This window comes from Gossypium hirsutum, chromosome D13 (genome assembly GCF_007990345.1).
Source record: "Gossypium hirsutum isolate 1008001.06 chromosome D13, Gossypium_hirsutum_v2.1, whole genome shotgun sequence".
Classification (NCBI taxonomy): Eukaryota; Viridiplantae; Streptophyta; class Magnoliopsida; order Malvales; family Malvaceae; genus Gossypium; species Gossypium hirsutum.
The window spans coordinates 55,141,562-55,156,968 of record NC_053449.1 but is presented as its reverse complement, the minus strand read 5'-3'; the positions used below and the strand labels follow the sequence as shown (position 1 = coordinate 55,156,968).

Here is a 15,407-nt window from a genome sequence, read left to right as displayed (position 1 = left end):
TCAAACCAATCCATAGTTGCAAGCATATAAATCAATTATAACATCAACAATTCAAACTTAACACAAACATGTTATGAATTTGGATTAAATTCACAAAATAGATCAAGTTTACAAATTTTATATATTATTCCTTTATAACCATATCCCATGTCAAAATACCTATGTACATGCTAAACTATACCAAAAGTTAGTACCATACTCTTCTCCAAACTTGGCAATGTGATGAGATGAGTAGTTCGCAATCTTTTTCTTAGCTTGTCCGATTAATTTCTACCTACGTATTGGAAATAAACGTGTTAAGTCAGTGAAGGCTTAGTAAGTACAACAAGAAATTAGAACTTTTAATTAATAAAAACTAGTATATTCTTCATAAACATAATCTTACTTCATTTCAAACCCAGTTCCTACTATTCAAAATTTTACCTTTGGAGAACTTACCATGACTTACCATGACATTATCAATTTCTTAATTCATATTTCATATGATAGCCCAATGTAGACTAAATTGAACAATTAGGATATACAGAACAAATACAAAGGTGCACCGAGGTGTATTCGGGTAGTAGTGAGCACATTAGTGCTTAACATAATAGTAAGTGAGTTAAACTTCCTTTATGGCTTGCCATCTATATCCTAATAGTTCAAATCTCATCTACATAAGCTTCATTTTTATCGAACCATAACATTTATTCAATCAAGTCATATACTATGACTTTTCAGTTCTCACAATTTGGTCCTTTTATTCACAATACAACTTGATTTGTAAATTAACTTCATAATTAATTCACATAACATCACCACTTTATCATTTTTCTACTTATGACCTTTTTCAATTGTCAACATATAACATTATATATTCATAATATAAACTGGAAATTAAATCTTTTACATGAATTTTCATTAAGGATTACTATACATATCAAAATAATACTAATAATTAAATTATTTAGTTAACATAATTTATGATTAAATTTTAAGCCAAACAAGAAAAAATTCTTGAAGTACTTACAACCAAGGCTTGGATGTTGAGTTCTCCTTCTTTTTACTCTTTGACCACCTCTTTTCATTTGTCTTTAATTTGAGTCTCACCTTTCTTCTCTTTTTTTTTTTCAATTCCATATGAAAACATATAATATTTACATGTTAAAACCATAATAAAATAACATTTCTATACTATCTTATTAAAATAAACATGTATTTCATAAAAATTTCATCATCTCTTACCTTAATCACTTGAAATCAAAATCTAATTCCTATTTTCTCTCTCCTTCAACACATCTATGGAGTCTTTTCTCATGAAATTAAGATGATTATTTGTCTTCTTTGTTGTATTTGCTAAGAAAACATTAAAGAAATTGAAGGAATTGAGCTTAGGCAGGCTAAGAAATGGTGGAAGGACCTATTTGGAATAAAATTAAAAGTTTGTTTATGGCTTTAGCGGGTGACATTTTTTTTCTTCTTATAGAGGATGAAATTTTTTCATCTTTTCTACCCTTTTCTACATAGTTCCATGAAAATGTCTCTATATTAATCATTAAAATAATAGTTTTGCAAATTGGTCCACCAATGGCAATTTAACACAATTCCATCCTTAATAATTAAGTTTTTTTCCATATTTATCTAATTTAATTAAATACTATTTTATCCTTTATCTTTTCTATAATACCATGCATGATTCATGTTTTCTTATGGTCAAATTTCACTTCTAGTCCTTCATCTTTTCTCACCAATTCCATGTATTTCTTTTCTAATTTTTAACTTTCTACTTTTACCACAACACTTTCTATTCTTCTACAATTTAGTTAACATCTCAAATTAAGTTTCCTGATCTAAAAAAATTTTCTAATTTCCTATAGGCTCTAACTAGTTCTTATACTCACACTCAAAATTTCCTATTTAATCTGTTTCTAAAATTTTCTAATATTCCTAATCCGACATAGCACTATACCTAGCTCTGAGGCATAATGCGGATGTTACAGTTTTGCTCTTCTATGAAACTTTTCTTGAGAAAATAAAAGCACCTCTTAGAATAGGCAAAGGTTAGGAATACTTGATTCCTCTTTTCAATCAATCTTTCTTTTTCTTCTCCTTTGGCAACATTAGTAGCGCCAACAAGCAACTCTAGAACCCCAACTTGCTTCATCTTTTTATTTCTCTATTGTGCAAAGAAAGGAGCATTGGGATGCTTGGTCCTAGCTTTTCTAGTAGTGACACTCTTCAAAGGTGCATCCTCATTAAAGCTTGACTTAGTTATTGTCTTTGATTCATCGGATCATTAGAACTTTCTACAACAATCTTTTGTTTCTTGTTAGCTTTTTCAACAATTGGAGCCTTGCCTTGTTTTTTCTTGACAGCCTCTATGTCGTCAAACCCATTTTCCATTACAAAGTGGATTCTCCTTATGGTTACCAACGATGGGCTAGTGGAAGTGGGCACTTCCTCGGTCACTTCAATCTTAGAGTTTGAGGCTCCAAACTTAGCCTTATTTTTAGTAGTAGTAGAGACAATATGGTCTTACTTATTATCTTTTGCAACCTTCATAGGTTCCACCACAAGTTCTTGAATATTGGTGGTGAAGGCAAATGTATCAATTGGACTTTTTGAGGAAGATGGTCCTGCAATTGTAACAACAACATTAACTAATGAACTATAAATTGTAGAAACAAGATTACCTTGGCTAGTTATAGCAACAACTAGGGTTCAATTTTATGCTTGGGAATAGGCGTGTGCTCGAGCGCAATGGGTTGTTTAGTAGCACGTCAATCTCAGTAGCAACTTGTTGATTCTATTGGGATGATGCAACAGTTGAAGTCTCAAAGGCAGAAAAGGATACATCTCCCCCTAACTCCTTAGGAGTCATAGGAACAAAGGTTTTAGACTCTGGGTAGGAAACAAGAGTTGTTAGCACAGTCTGAGTCACATCCTTATTTGTTGTGCCTGCAAAAGTGGGCAATTTGATCAATATTTTTTTTGGGTGACCAACTTAACAAAAAAATAGGAGCGACTCTTATTTAGAGTGACTAACGGTGTAGTTTACCCTTAAATTTATTGATTTTTACATATATAAATATGTTATTTAATTGTTTTAGTTTTAATTATTGAGGTGAAAAATGATATAAACTGAGCCCACCAATGGACACAAGACCATCACATTGTTCTGTTATTTTTAGTATTTTTTAAATTTGTTTTATTGTTTATATTTTAGATTCGTGGTTGTCCTATCATTGTTGTTTTGACATTATTAAAAAATTAAAAAAAAGTTATAATTTCTAAACTTATGGAAAAAGAAAAACTCTATTTATCTCAAATCTTTTATATTTAGATATGAAGAAGGCGGAAAATTGAGGAATTCTCCAAGGGATAAAAATTAGTTGATAGAGCATGTCAGTCTCATTTATATTTCGTTGAAAACAAATTTTGTTTAGAGCAAATCTTGAACAGTGTAGGGTGCTCAAAGATATACTGTATGTACCATGCCTACGCATAAACCTTGATAAATCTCATCTTACTAATATAAGGGCTTTTGATTTGAGTCTGTTTATTGGAGTAACAAATAATTCAATTCTTTAATTGATAAAGATTTAATATTTGAATGATTAAAATAAAAATATTTTAAAAATTAAATAATAAAATTATAAGAATTTATTGTTAAAGTGATAAAATAAAAGCAACTTAAAAATTGGATGAGGAATTAGGTATTCCAATGGTCCAAAAAACCATTCTATGCATCCAACAGCAGGAGATTGCTTCCCACGTCTCATCTGCAACTAGATAAGAAAGAGCAAGGGCTCTAAGGATAAAAGCTTCAAAATTTTTCTGTGTTCTGTTTTGGCTCAAAATTTCATCTTCCTAATCTTTATTCTGAATCAAACCCAGAAAAACTATGCCAATTGCTACCTTATCTCTCCATTCTTTAGGCTATTGCTGCCAAAAGTCTCCTCCTTTCTCCCTCAAATCTTCTTTTCTCTCAAAACCCACAAAAACCCAGTTTTCTTTTGCCTTCAAAACTACCGAGAAGAGGCCTTTTTCGCATATAGTCTCAATGAGCATGGAAGCAGGCATTGGAGTAATGGGCACAAAGCTTGGAATGATGAGTTTCTTTGAAACTGATGGCACAGTTGTTCCAGTGACTGTAGTTGGTTTTAGAGAAGGAAATATAGTGACCCAAGTTAAGACATCGGCTACTGATGGCTATGATGCTGTTCAAGTTGGGTATCGGAGAGTTAGGGATAAGAAGTTGACAAAGCCTGAGTTGGGTCATTTGGGGAAAGCTGCTGTTATTCCTATGAGGCATTTGCAAGAATTTAGGTTGCAAAGTGTGGGGGAGTTTGAGACTGGTCAGAAATTGGCTGTTGAAGAGATTTTTAAGGAAGGTGATCTTGTTGATGTCTCTGGGACTACCATAGGGAAAGGATTTCAAGGTTTGATTTTATATTTATTTATTGCATTTTGAAGGTTATGATGGTTTTATATTATGTTTCTAGTGGAGTTGTTGATGAACAAAAGTTTGATATTCCAAATTAAAATCCTTGTGTTTCAAGTGAATCAATTGTGTGAACCATAGCTTCATCAATGCTGGTGTTGTTAGGCTTCAATTTTGTCAAATTGCAAAGTTCAGAAATGGGTGATCTTTTTCTCTTTTATTGATGTTACATCCATCCATACACATATATATATTATTATTATTCAATCTCCTTGTATATTTTGGTTAGTATCCAAGTATATCCTTTGGCTCATATTACATTGTTTTTAGCACATTGATATGAAATGCCAAGGGTTTCTTCAAAGGTTTTAGCTTCCTTTGCCATAATGTGGGTCTCGTTGTTTTGGCAATTCAAATTCCCCAATTGGTGGAATGTAATATTTGGCATAATTTTTGCACAGGTGGAATAAAGCGCCATAATTTTAAAAGAGGTCAAATGAGCCATGGTTCCAAGAGTCATAGAGCATTGGGGTCTATTGGTGCTGGAACAACACCTGGGCGTGTGTACAAGGGAAAGAAAATGCCTGGCAGGATGGGAGGAAGCAAAAGAAAGATCCGAAAGCTCAAGATTGTGAAAATTGACAATGAGCTTCGAGTTGTGATGATCAAAGGTGCTGTCCCTGGTAAGCCCGGAAATCTGCTACGAATAACCCCCGCTAAGATTGTTGGAAAGAACATACCAAAGAGCTAGTTTCATGTATTGAACTCATTTCATTTCAGCTAGTATTTCAGTTGTGGGAACTTTTGATGTATTCATTGTTGTATGAGTTTAAGTCGAAATTTACCTTTTCTTTTATTGAGTTGATTCCTGAATTTGGAAATGGCTTCTCAATTTGTGAACTTCTTAAATTGATCAGTCAATTCTACTTGTCAATATTCTCTGCGCAACTCTGCTAGATTGCAGTATACATATCCTTTTCATTTTCTTTTAAGTTGTCCATTGGTCGGCATTTTTTTTCCCAATACATATTGAGATATGTAAAGAATATTATTCTTCAAAGGTGAGTTTGAATGGTCGGTGCGTTTACCTGCGGTTAGTCTAAAAATAGGTGTAGCTGTGAGATTAGATATTGTAACGATACTGTAGTGTGAGACAAAAAGTAAACTAAACGCATCGCACTGCACCCAATCGCTCATCCAAACCCATCCAAGTATATGGAAAAAAAAAAGTAATGGGCAAATTAATTTCTATAGGTTAGATAAAAAAGTAAATTAATTTTTAACAGTAAAAAATGGATGAAATTTTTAACAAAATGATTAGTTTGTTCTTTGATTTAATATATTAAGATTAATTTGTTCATTTTTAGTAAAGAAGGTAAAATGTAATTTAATTCTTAGTAAAAGGACATTTGTGATACTTTTATCAAAAAACCTTCAAAGATAATTTTAAAATATTCATGTTGGACACATACACATATCCCTCATCGCAAGTACAAATTTCTTACACTTAATACTGGGGCTAACAAGGTGTTTCCTTTCATTTATTTTCATCGAGGAATTCAACCATGAACCGATAGGAAATAATCAAATTATATTCCACCCTATAAAACTTTAGGTGAAGAAAATATATTTTTCTTGTTATATTTCCGAGGCCTTGGTTTATGAAAGAGTTGATGCTCTGGATGGCTGAAGCATTTATTCATCTGATGATCAACTTAGTAAAGAAGAGACTGGAGTTCAATATTTAGATGAATTCTTATCTTCTTTGAAATTTTAATCATCAACCAACAAGGTTAGGTATAGAAGGTGCCAAGTCAGATGGAAAATCATACATTTTCTCAGGAAAATTCCAACATCTCTCTGGTACAAAGAAACCCTTGGTTTGGATTAAGAAGAGGAGTTGCAGAGAATGCCACATTTGAACCTCGGAGAAACCCCACACCTGTAAAAGCCTGTGCAAAGTTCTACTTCCTAGTGATTACTTGAAAAAGTCGGGCCAGGCTCTTGACTAAATGCTTCATTCCCTAAAACACATTTGTTTTCTTAGAGTTCTCAAGCTCTAATGAGTAGTTGAAGTTATCACGATACTATCTATAGGAGAGAGATCAAAGAGCATCCCAACTAAGTAATCTGAAGACACTTATGCTTCTAGGGTGCCTTTGGCCTTCTAAATTGCCCAAGATTTTAATTCTGGTGGAAGCTTCTCACTGATTCGTACTGCAAAGATTCTCGCCGCACTCTTCTTCCCTGCTCACAAGAGTGAAAACTGCGTCTAAATATTGATCCCTCAACCCATAGATGATCATGGCTGTTGGCGTTTAGAACAAAGAAAGAAAGCAAAAACAGAGAAAATAGCAGTATAACAAGTCTGCTCTATATTTCATTTTCTTCGTACTTAACAATATATACCAGTTTCTTTACAAGATAACTCAACAAAACCCACTAAAACAATCTTGAAACTTGAAATAAATTTCTTGTACACAACTAAATTAACCAAACATGTCAATCATTACCTAAACACAAAAGATCTAATTAAGATTGGTTTTACCTAAAACACACACGCACTTATCACTGGTTGCGTGCACCAAAACATTTCATTCTAACTGCAGATACAGTCCACAGACACATTAATCGGATACACTCCGCTGGTCTTTAACCTCGCCAAACAGATCGCAGCTTTGCTCTCACTTGATCAGTCCACCAGGCTTGTTGCATATGAACTGTCCGCGACATGGCTGTTCACATGATAGTTCGCATGATTACATGATGGTCCGCATAACGACAGTAAGCGAGGCAATTCAACAGGTGATTGTCCGCCCAGTAAGTCACATTTGGACTGTCTGCCATTTGTGCGAGCTGTTGCATGGTTGGCCATCTCGCAACAATGGCTTTAGATCTCAACATCATTTTCAGTTTCAGCCTGTTACCAATAATCTCTGCATGAACACTTCCCATCTTTAAAATGGTGAAATCTGCTATTATCCCTCACAATTATCTCCCTTTGAACCACCTTTGATATTAACTTTATTGCAGTGTGACAGTCGACACAGACCCGAATGTTCTTGGTTATTCGAATCGTTGTCCCAGCAGGGGTGCTAATGATGCCAAAAGCTAAAGCTAGTCTCTCACTATGGCTAAATATAATGTATTTCTTCTGCTCCTCGTCAACATCATGGAAATCCTCATTTGTGTCCGGAATATAGCCTTCTCGTTCAATCTGTTCGAGAAGATCTTTCAATGCCTCGAATATTCTGTCATATAGAGGATGTGACTTATCACCTGAGATGAAAGTATGAACCCTGTTTTTAACTTCAATCCAGCTACAAGCTGGTTCCTTTCTTATGCCTTTTTTCTTCATAAATATTCTCATCTTTGCTGCATCTTTCCATCTCCGAGCAGCTGCATACATATTCGACATCAGCACATAAGCTCCCACATTCTCTGGATCAACTTTATATATCTCGTTAGCAACCTTTTCTGCCAACTCAAGGTTCTTATGGACTCTACAAGCGGATAACAGCGTTGACCAGATACTACCTGTAGATGCAGTATGCATGCTACCAATGAATTCATAAGCTTCTTCCAACTTTCCTGCACGACCAAGAAGGTCTGCCATAGCTGCATAATGTTCCAAGCCTGGTTTAATACCATGATTCCGACTCATACTATTGAAATACCTCCAAGCTTCTTGTGTCAATCCAGCATGACTACAAGCAGTAAAGACAGCTATAAATGATACGTAGTTGGGTTTGACCCCATCCATTTCCATCTGCTTGAACAACAAAAGGGCATCATGAGCATGCCCATGCAAAGCATACCCCATTATAATTGCTGTCCATGAAACCATGTCATGGTGTTCCATTTGATTGAAAATCCACCTTGCTGCCTTGATGTTTCCGCATTTGGCATACATGTCAACAAGGGAGCTCGCTATAAACATATTATCATTGAATCCACCTCGAATTATGTATCCGTGTAGTTGCTTTCCCAAATGCAATGTTGTCAGGTACGCACAAGCTGGCATGATACTAGAAAATGTAACATCCCTTGGCTTTACCTCAGCCGTTAACATTTGACGAAATAACTTCAGACCTTCATCAAACACGCCATTCTGCACACAAGCTGCAATAATCGAATTCCAAGAGATGTCATCTCTCTTAGATAGCAGATTAAATACACTACATGAATCTTCGATACGAGCACAATTTGCATACATATCAATCAGACTACTAGCTATATAACAATCAGAATCAAACCAATGTCTAATAGCATAACCATGAATCTCCTTTCCTTTAATGACATCCACGTACTCTGCAAATATAGGAAGTACACTGGACAAAGTAAATGAATCAGGTTTCATGTTAGCGTTCCCCATTTCCCTAACCATCCTCAAAGCTTCTTCATACATTCCATTTTGTGCATTCCCTGCAATTACAGTGTTCCATGAAACTACATCCCTTTTTGGCATCATTTCTAAAACCTTTGTCATACGATCTAATTGAATAATACTTGCGCCTTTCTCTTGAGCCGATGTCCCACAAAGTTCATCACATTTTGGCATTCCATCGAACACATTAAAGGCGAAAACTTTATGTCCTCCATTCGGTTGTAAGCTTTGAAATTTTGCATACATATTCAAAAGTGCATTTCCAGTGAACAAATCGAAGTCCAGACCCAGCCTAATAACACAGCCATGAATAGACTCACCCAACCTCAAGTTCTTCAAAAAGACACAAGCTTTAAGCACAAAAGGGAACATATTAGGATCCGGATAAATACCAAAACTTCGCATCTGGACGAAACAAGTCAAGGAATTTAGAAAATGGCCAGAATTTGCATAGCATTTGATTATAGATTTCCATGCGAGAAGAGGAGGGGAGTTAAGAGAGTTAAAGAGGAAGAGGGAGGGTGTAAAAGATTGAAATTAGAGTAAACGGAAATGAGGATGGAAGTGGAAGAGGGAGAGTAGGGTTGGGTTTTGAGGAATTGGGCAAGGAGCTGCTTGGCTTGGAATTTGGTTTTGAGGGAATGTGGGGTTCTGAGGAAGGTTTTGACCAGGGTTTTCGCGGTGGAATTTGAAGTCATTGTGGGGTGTCTGGTAATGGGTTTTCGTCCAAGGTTAGTTGCAAGACATAAAAAAAGTTTTGGAATTGTCTGCCGCTGGCGGTTCTTGCGTTTGCCTTCGCACACCACAACGCCCGGGCTTCCTCCCCAAAGTTCCCACCTTGGTTGGCTTGGTTCAAGTTGATCCCATTTGATCCGACCAAAGTTCCCGCCCGGCATTAGATAAAGTTGTAATTCAAGTTGAACCCGTTACTATTAATAAAAAAGATTTATTTATTTATTTAAATCTAATTGTAAAATATTTATATTAATATTAATATAAATATATCTATTATTTAAGTTTTTTTTTTATTTTAACAATCAATTATACTTTTCGATCATATCTGATCTTTTTGATACAATACTTAAAACTATTCATAGCCCCTCCAAACATTTAAATAAGAGCATAATGCGCTTCAACTAGAGGTGCTCATGGGCCGGGCGGCCTGGCCCGATGTCCTGCCTGAAATATGGGAAGGTTCGGGTAAAAATATGGGCTCGAAATATGGGTTTGGGCAAAAAAACGAGGCCCGTTTAGAAAATAGGCTGGAACTCAGGTAGCACTTTTTTGGCCCGGGCCCGGCCCGAATATAATAAATATTTTTATTTTTTATTTTTTATTTTTTATTTTTTTTATTATTTTTAAAATATTTTTAAAATACTTTTTTTATTTTTTTAAAATTTTTTTGGTGTTTATTTAAAAAATGGGTCGAGTCGGGCTCGGGCTTATGAATTTTTTTCCAGGCCGGGCCTGGACATAATTTCAGGCCCATATTTCGGGCCGGGCCCGGGAATAGGACACGGGCCGAATTTTGCCCGGCCTGGCCCATGAGCACCTCTAGCTTCAACACACTCGAACTCAAGTCATCATGTAGTAGCAATAATGTGAATGTTAATCGGGTTAAGACTCAATCGATAAGTTGTTGTATAAGTTGAATAGAATCAATTTGAAGCTTAGTTATAAAAGATCTTTTAACCTTATGCTTGACTCACCTAAATAGATAGTTCATTATTAAAATAATAATATTTAAATTTAAATTTAATTATAAAAATATATAATTATTTATTATTTTTAAATAATAAAACGAGGTATGCGGAAGTAAAAGAAAACAAAAAACATAAATTCAAGCTCAATCTAAAAGCGTGCTTAAATTCGAGCTTAGGTAACTATTTTATAGTTTTTCAAGCAACAATTAGAATTAAATTTTGAATGTTTTAAAAATTAATGATTCAACATGTGAAAGCTATAGAACTCTAAGTAAGCAATCAATTCTATTCTATTAATATTATTGGACATCGGTCTACACAAATGAAAATCAAAGCTAGACGTTCAAAAAATTCAAAAATTCAACCTTTACTAACATCGACTTTTTTTTGTTTAGGAATTAGGAAATAAAAGACAGTCCACATACAACATAAAATTCATTTAAACTTTCTTGCAAATCTAGATTTCTTCTACTACTACTTTTTCATATTCAATAAATTATTGTACCTTTTCATAACCATTCAAGACGTAGATCATGAATAGAGTCAAACCCTACTAACACCTGTTAAAGCGAATCAAAAGCACTCGATTTTAATTAGCAGAATGATTTTTAAGTGTAAAGTTTATTAATTGTCTGTTACTACTAATATGTACTATTATAATGATTCGACTTTCCACTTCAACTCAATTATTGTCTGAGTTATACTTAGGTTAGAACATAGAATAAGAGTGCAATGGCACAATCAAATTAACATAAAATTGCATATAAACAAGCAATTTCCATTCACTCATTTTTGGTAAAGACGGGACAACACAGAACATGAAAGAAATAGTGGCATTATGCAGCACTTACTTGCACAACGCAATAAACCAGTCTAAGTTTCTTAAGATCAAATTACATTGAACATTCAGTTGGTTGGGACTGGTAATTTCGCCGCCTTACCTGCGGCTGTGTACTGGCTGTTATAAAAAGATTCTTATCGGATCGTTTGGATCAACATATCTACAGAAAACAGAGACAACCATTTACTTCAAGCTACTTAAGAACTCGATCAAGACGGTAAATATGGTTGATAACTAGGTAGCTTACGCATGTCTCATCATTTCATCAACCGGAGTTTGTGCTGCTTGTAAAGGATCCATTTGATATTCATAAGAAAAATTTTAAAATAATATAATTTAAATTATTTGGAACTAATAAAATCACTAAAGGTTACTATATTTAAGTAATTATATTAACTAATTATAAAATACTGACCTTTGAATTAAACATTTCTCTTAAACCTTGCTTTTGTCTTGTTATCTCTTCAAGTTGAATGAAATAAGTTGCAAATCGAGTAAGAGCGGGTCGAAGTATTTGTTTCCCTTGTGTATACTTCTTCATCAAATCAACAGTCCAAATGTGATTATATATAAAGCAAGTCACTTTCTTTGCCTCATCTAACACTTTTGCTACACTGGGCTTTTTCCCAATATCTTCAAGCATAAATCTAAACAGTGAGCTGCACATGAGGTCCAATATAGATGTTGTCTTTTCAACATTAATTTTTTCCAGCAGCTTTCATTGCTGCCTCATTATCAGTCACTATTTGGACAATGTAATTTTCTCCAATTTCTTCTACAACTGAATCTAACAAACAGTAGTAGAATTCAGCATCTTTACTACGGACACTTGAGACATCTACCGATTTCCAAAAAATGGTTCCTTTACTGCAATAAACAAGGAAATTAATGATGTGCATTTGATTCAAACTGTTGGTCCAACCATCACACATTAGAGTTGCACCCAATTCTTTCCAATGAGTCTTTAGTACATTTACCCAATCATGAACTCGTTGATACTCTGACTCCAAATACACATCTGAAACCTCATAAGGTGTTGGGAGCTTTACACCTTGTCCAACTTCTGTTGCCACTTGAATTAAGTTATACAACCATGGAGAGCTTGCTAATTGAAAAGGAAGTCTTTCATATATTATAAATTTAGATATCACTTCACCTATCTTCCTTCGAAAACTCTTTAAAAAAGAGTCATTGACCTTTGGTTGCTTTGAACTTTTGCTTCTAACCAATTCAGGTATAGCTCCCCTTAAGGTAAACTCAGACTCACCTGGGATAGATTTACTTGTTCTTTCTCTATTATGTTCTCTAGCTGATCCATGAGAAGATCACCCTTCTTCATAAATGTTATCCCAACCACCAGTACTTCGTCTGAATTCTTCCCTTCTATGCCACTCGTGTTGTGATTGGATACTTTCTCGAGTTGCTTGCCTTATAGCAGAAACCTCATCAATGAATCCCTCGTGCTCATCCTCCTCTTCTGTTAATTGAGATAAGAATTCATCTTTTCTCCTCTTTTTGTCTATTTTCTTTGTGTTGCTTTCTTTTAGTACATTCATCATACTTTCTCTAATGACACCTGTTAATAAAATAAAAATAATTCACACTTTATATTATTATCAATTATATATAATCTTTATTGATAAATTTACAATAACATTTAATAATAATAATAAAGTATCACATACTAGTAACATTAGGGCATGGTGCAACATTGCCGGTTTTATGAGCAATGTGCTCTTTAAATCGTGTTATTCCTCCTTTCACAACTTTACCACAAAGTTTACATACGGTACTTCCTCTCGCATTTGGCACTGGAGTTCCAAAGTGCCAACCTATATCATTACTTGGTGCACCCTCTAATCCTTTAATCGGGAACTCTTCACGTGGTGGCATGCTTTATTTTTATTTATATATAAGAAACATAAAATTATATTTAGAAATATAAGCAACTCATTACTTATATTATCAACAATATAATACCAAAAAAAGTAAACAAAATTTAAAGCTAAAGTAAAGACCTAATATTATAGAAATAAATAAATAAATATTGTGTAAAACAATTTAATAATAGTAATAATAATAATGGTAATAATAATAATAATAATGGTATTAATAATAATAACAATAATAAAAATCTTAAAATTAAAAATTATATGAAAGGATATACTATATAGATAAATAAAATGATATAATAAAATAAATATATTTAAAATATTTAGGTAAATAAATATGAAAAGAAATATAATTGAAATAATAATGCAAAACTAATTAAATTTTAATAATATGGTAATAATAACAAGTAAATAAATAATAAAATAAAAAAAGGAAAATAGTAATAGTAATAGTAATATTAAATTAATTAATTTAATAATAAAATAGCAAAAATAACAAAAAAGGGACTAAATCGAACTTAAAACATAAATTTACGGCAAATCCGAAATAAATAAAAAGAAAAAGGACCAAATTGAATGCGCAAATAACAAAAATGGATCAAATGGGAAATAATCCCCATCCTTCAAAACGCACAGCTTCAAGGTGGACCAAATTGAAATACGAAATAAATTATAGGACAAAATTTAAAAAGAAATAAGCTTGATTGTAAATAATAAAAAATAGGAAGGGCTAAAAGCGCAATTAACCCTTCCGTTAAAAAACACGCGGATCCTAGGAAACGGGTCGGGTAAGTGCGTGGGTTAGGTCGAAACGGCGTCGTTTTGGTGCCAGAGTGGCCTGCCCAAAACGGCGTCGTTTTGAAGGCTTATTTAAATCAAATTTTTTTCAGAATCTTCATTTCAGCCCTTGTTCAAATATTTTTTTTCCTTTTTCTCTCAATTCTCTTTTTTCTCTCTGCCGTTGCCCAAAATCCGGCCATCGGCCACCGTGGCAGCCGCCGGTCACCGGCGACGGTGCCGCCGTGCACGGTGGTCAGAAATTGCCGAAAACATTTTAAACCCCCTTTTTTGTGTAGAACATAGATCTAGGGATAAAAATCTCAAAAAAATCACCCTATGTTGCAGATTCAAGACATGCAAGTACTTTACTTACTGGGTTAGTTTTCTACTTACTTGATCTATTGCTTTGCTTGCTGCCTGTGCCCTATGGCTGTGTTGTTTGCCTTGCCGAAATATGGAGAATGAATGAGAAATATAATTTGTCTTTTCGTTTGCTTGTGAAATGTGAGTTTGTGAGTCTGTGACTTACTGACTTGTGTTGTGAGTGAGTTTTGATTTTTTAATCGACTTTTACTCTTTTACATTACTTTACTTTGTTTTGATTGAATGTTTGAAACTTGAAAGCCGATTTTGCAGGTAGGGAGGGAATATATTCCCTCTTGTTTTATTATAAAGTACATTGATTCAGTCTTTCTTCAGTCTTCACTTTTCACTATTCACTTCAGTATTTCATTCACCAGAATCACCATCCATCTACAGCACTTGATTTTTTTTTAATTTACGAAAACGGGAATAGCGACCCGTTATTGCCGTAATTGTCCGTTATCCGTTAAATTGCAGTCGCTATCCACCGTTATCGGTGTGAATCCACTTCACTCCGTTATTTTTAGCAATAGCGGTTTCGGTCGGCGGCGCTACCGCTATATAACGGCCGTTATTCCGAAAACGGTCCACTATTTAAATCCCTGCTAGAGGGGGACGACAAAGAATGAAGCAGAATAAATAATAATAAAAAACCTGACGTAGAGAAGAAAAAGTAGTATTTATAACTAGGGTTACTAGGTAAGGGCATCAGCTAGGGTTTTTTTTTGGCAAAAATTCAGTAAATAAAAAAATATATGGATGAGGGAAATCAAACTTAGGTCTAAAGGATAATTTCACTAACTCTTTACCACTAGGCCAACTACTTATTCTTACTATAATTTTACCACCTTATCAATTAGAAAATCAGGATGTGGCAAACATAAAAATTAAAAATACAAATGTGAGTAGGAGAAGAATCAAACCCAAGACTTAAGGATGTAATCACAATTATCTAACCATCTAACAAAAGAGCTAATATGTTAAAAATATTAATTAAAATGAAAAAAATCTTAGAGCA

The 15,407-nt window shown here is 34.0% G+C and overlaps 1 protein-coding gene and 1 pseudogene across 1 annotated transcript; one reads left to right on the top strand and one right to left on the bottom strand.

Annotated features, from left to right (window-relative positions):
- The first annotated feature begins 3,653 nt into the window (after positions 1-3,653).
- LOC107937726 (50S ribosomal protein L3, chloroplastic) lies at positions 3,654-5,279 on the top strand. The gene is made up of 2 exons (XM_016870686.2): positions 3,654-4,421; positions 4,885-5,279. Exons 1-2 carry the CDS (start codon positions 3,884-3,886, stop codon positions 5,172-5,174), a joined length of 828 nt encoding a protein of 275 aa, XP_016726175.1. The 5' UTR covers positions 3,654-3,883; the 3' UTR covers positions 5,175-5,279.
- Positions 5,280-6,777: 1,498 nt separating this feature from the next.
- On the bottom strand, positions 6,778-9,686 carry LOC107937732 (putative pentatricopeptide repeat-containing protein At3g23330; annotated as a pseudogene).
- Between the last annotated feature and the right edge of the window lie 5,721 nt (positions 9,687-15,407).